The following is a 1,740-nucleotide window of genomic DNA, read 5'->3' on the forward strand; positions in this document are numbered from 1 at the left end:
GGGTTTGAACCGCCAGCCTTCTGGTTAGCAGTCAAGTGAATTAGGCACTATGCTACCAGAGCTCCCTCAAGTCCAGTATTACCTGTCAATTATTAGCCCTGGATAAACTTTAAATTCTCAAGTGAGAAAGAGGATAACCAAATTGTCAGCCAATGGGATATACTAGCTGAAAACATTTTTTTAGGAGATATCTCTAACTAAGTTAAGTTTTGCCTCCTGCCATAAGCAGGGGGAACAGATATATTGTGTGGCCTGTGTGGCCTTTGTTAGAGTCAACTACAGGCAGTTGAAAATAGAATAATTGGCTTTAAGGACATAGAAGCTGAGAAGATACAAAACAAGTTCAGTCTGGAGGACAGCAAGATAGTGCTGCGTGTTCTAAGGAAAAGGAAGGTCTTTGGAAATGATACAGAAATCTGGCCTCATTCTTCCATTTAGATAGCTGCCCTCCTATTTCTTGAAATGGTGATATATCCACTCTTCACTTACTGACATGGTTAGGTTCCAAAGACCAAGTCATTATATAAAGATTGGTGTTATGCAAAAAATGGAGGATGACCACATCAGATCACAAAATGGAGGATAACTATATCATTACATAGTTGCCAAATTACTTCACTACATAACTGTGAAACCAATGAGAATCATGACCCAGTCAAGTTGACATATAACCATAGTCATCACAACCAGTGTTATCTTCACCTTGCACCTCAGTGTTTGTTACTGTAAGACATACATCATTAATGCACAATTTTACTATTGTAAATGCAAAATGTTGGATAATGAGATAGTCAATAAGTGAGGAGTAGGTGTATTTGACAGCAATGTATCTTGTAATTATGAAGCTTTTATAGCCAAAGCCATCTCACAATCTCTCATAATTGCCTAGGAATGTTGAGTAGAAGCAGAGACTGTTTCTGAGTGCCTTCTCTGAGGTTCCATTCTTGCTGCAAAAGGTGATTTCATCAGGTAATTCATCAAATATACACAGGGCTAGCCTCCAGTTGAGGAAAAATAACTGATAGCTCATGTCACCTGAGCCACTTTTTTTCAGCTTGATGTCAGTAATGGGAATACCATTTCCTTTTCTTGCTCAAGGAATCCTGGAGTTTATCAGCCTGGCAGTGGGACTGATCAGCATCCGAGGAGTGGACTCTGGCCTGTACTTAGGAATGAATGAGCGAGGAGAACTATATGGGTCGGTAAGTTTAAGGTTTTCTTTTCATCAGAGGCTATTACCACCAGTGTTTGGACAATGTAAGGCAAAGGTATAAAAACATTTACCTAACACTTGGAAGCACTTTAGTCAACTGTAAAAGATGAGTGTCCTTTAGTCACTTCTTGGCTACCCAAGGCCTTGCTACATTAACACCTTCACTCAATTTTCTCAATTTATGCTTTGCTGGATCTCTGGTAGCATAGTGCCTAAGGCACTTGACTGCTAACCAGAAGGCTGGTGGTTCAAACCCACCAGCCACTCCTCGGAAGGAGGGGTCACTATGAGTTGGATCTAACTCCACCGCACATAACAACAACCAACAACAGGCAAAGCATAAACTTTTCTGTGATCCTTTGCCTTTTCCATTAGAAAGCCAACTAATCTGATGACAACAGTAAGCTCTGCTAGTTCATCAGCAGTCAGGGATTGGAGCATTAACCCTCCCAAGGAGCACATGTGAATTTTAATAAGTGTAGAATAGAGAGTACAAAAATAAGCAGTGGAAGAGCTGGCCTTCAGAC

General features: G+C 40.6%; 1 protein-coding gene across 1 annotated transcript in view; it reads left to right on the forward strand.

Annotated features, from left to right (window-relative positions):
* FGF16 (fibroblast growth factor 16) overlaps positions 1–1,740 on the forward strand; it is an 8,372-nt gene that overhangs the window by 5,402 nt on the left and 1,230 nt on the right. Inside the window, exon 2 of the mRNA XM_007958431.1 lies at positions 1,099–1,202. Coding sequence (XP_007956622.1) covers positions 1,099–1,202 — 104 coding nt within the window. The remainder of the gene's footprint in view (positions 1–1,098; positions 1,203–1,740) is intronic.

The sequence above is a fragment of the Orycteropus afer genome, unplaced genomic scaffold (genome assembly GCF_000298275.1).
Source record: "Orycteropus afer afer isolate SDZICR_OR568_19922 unplaced genomic scaffold, OryAfe1.0 scaffold00968, whole genome shotgun sequence".
NCBI lineage: Eukaryota > Metazoa > Chordata > Mammalia > Tubulidentata > Orycteropodidae > Orycteropus > Orycteropus afer.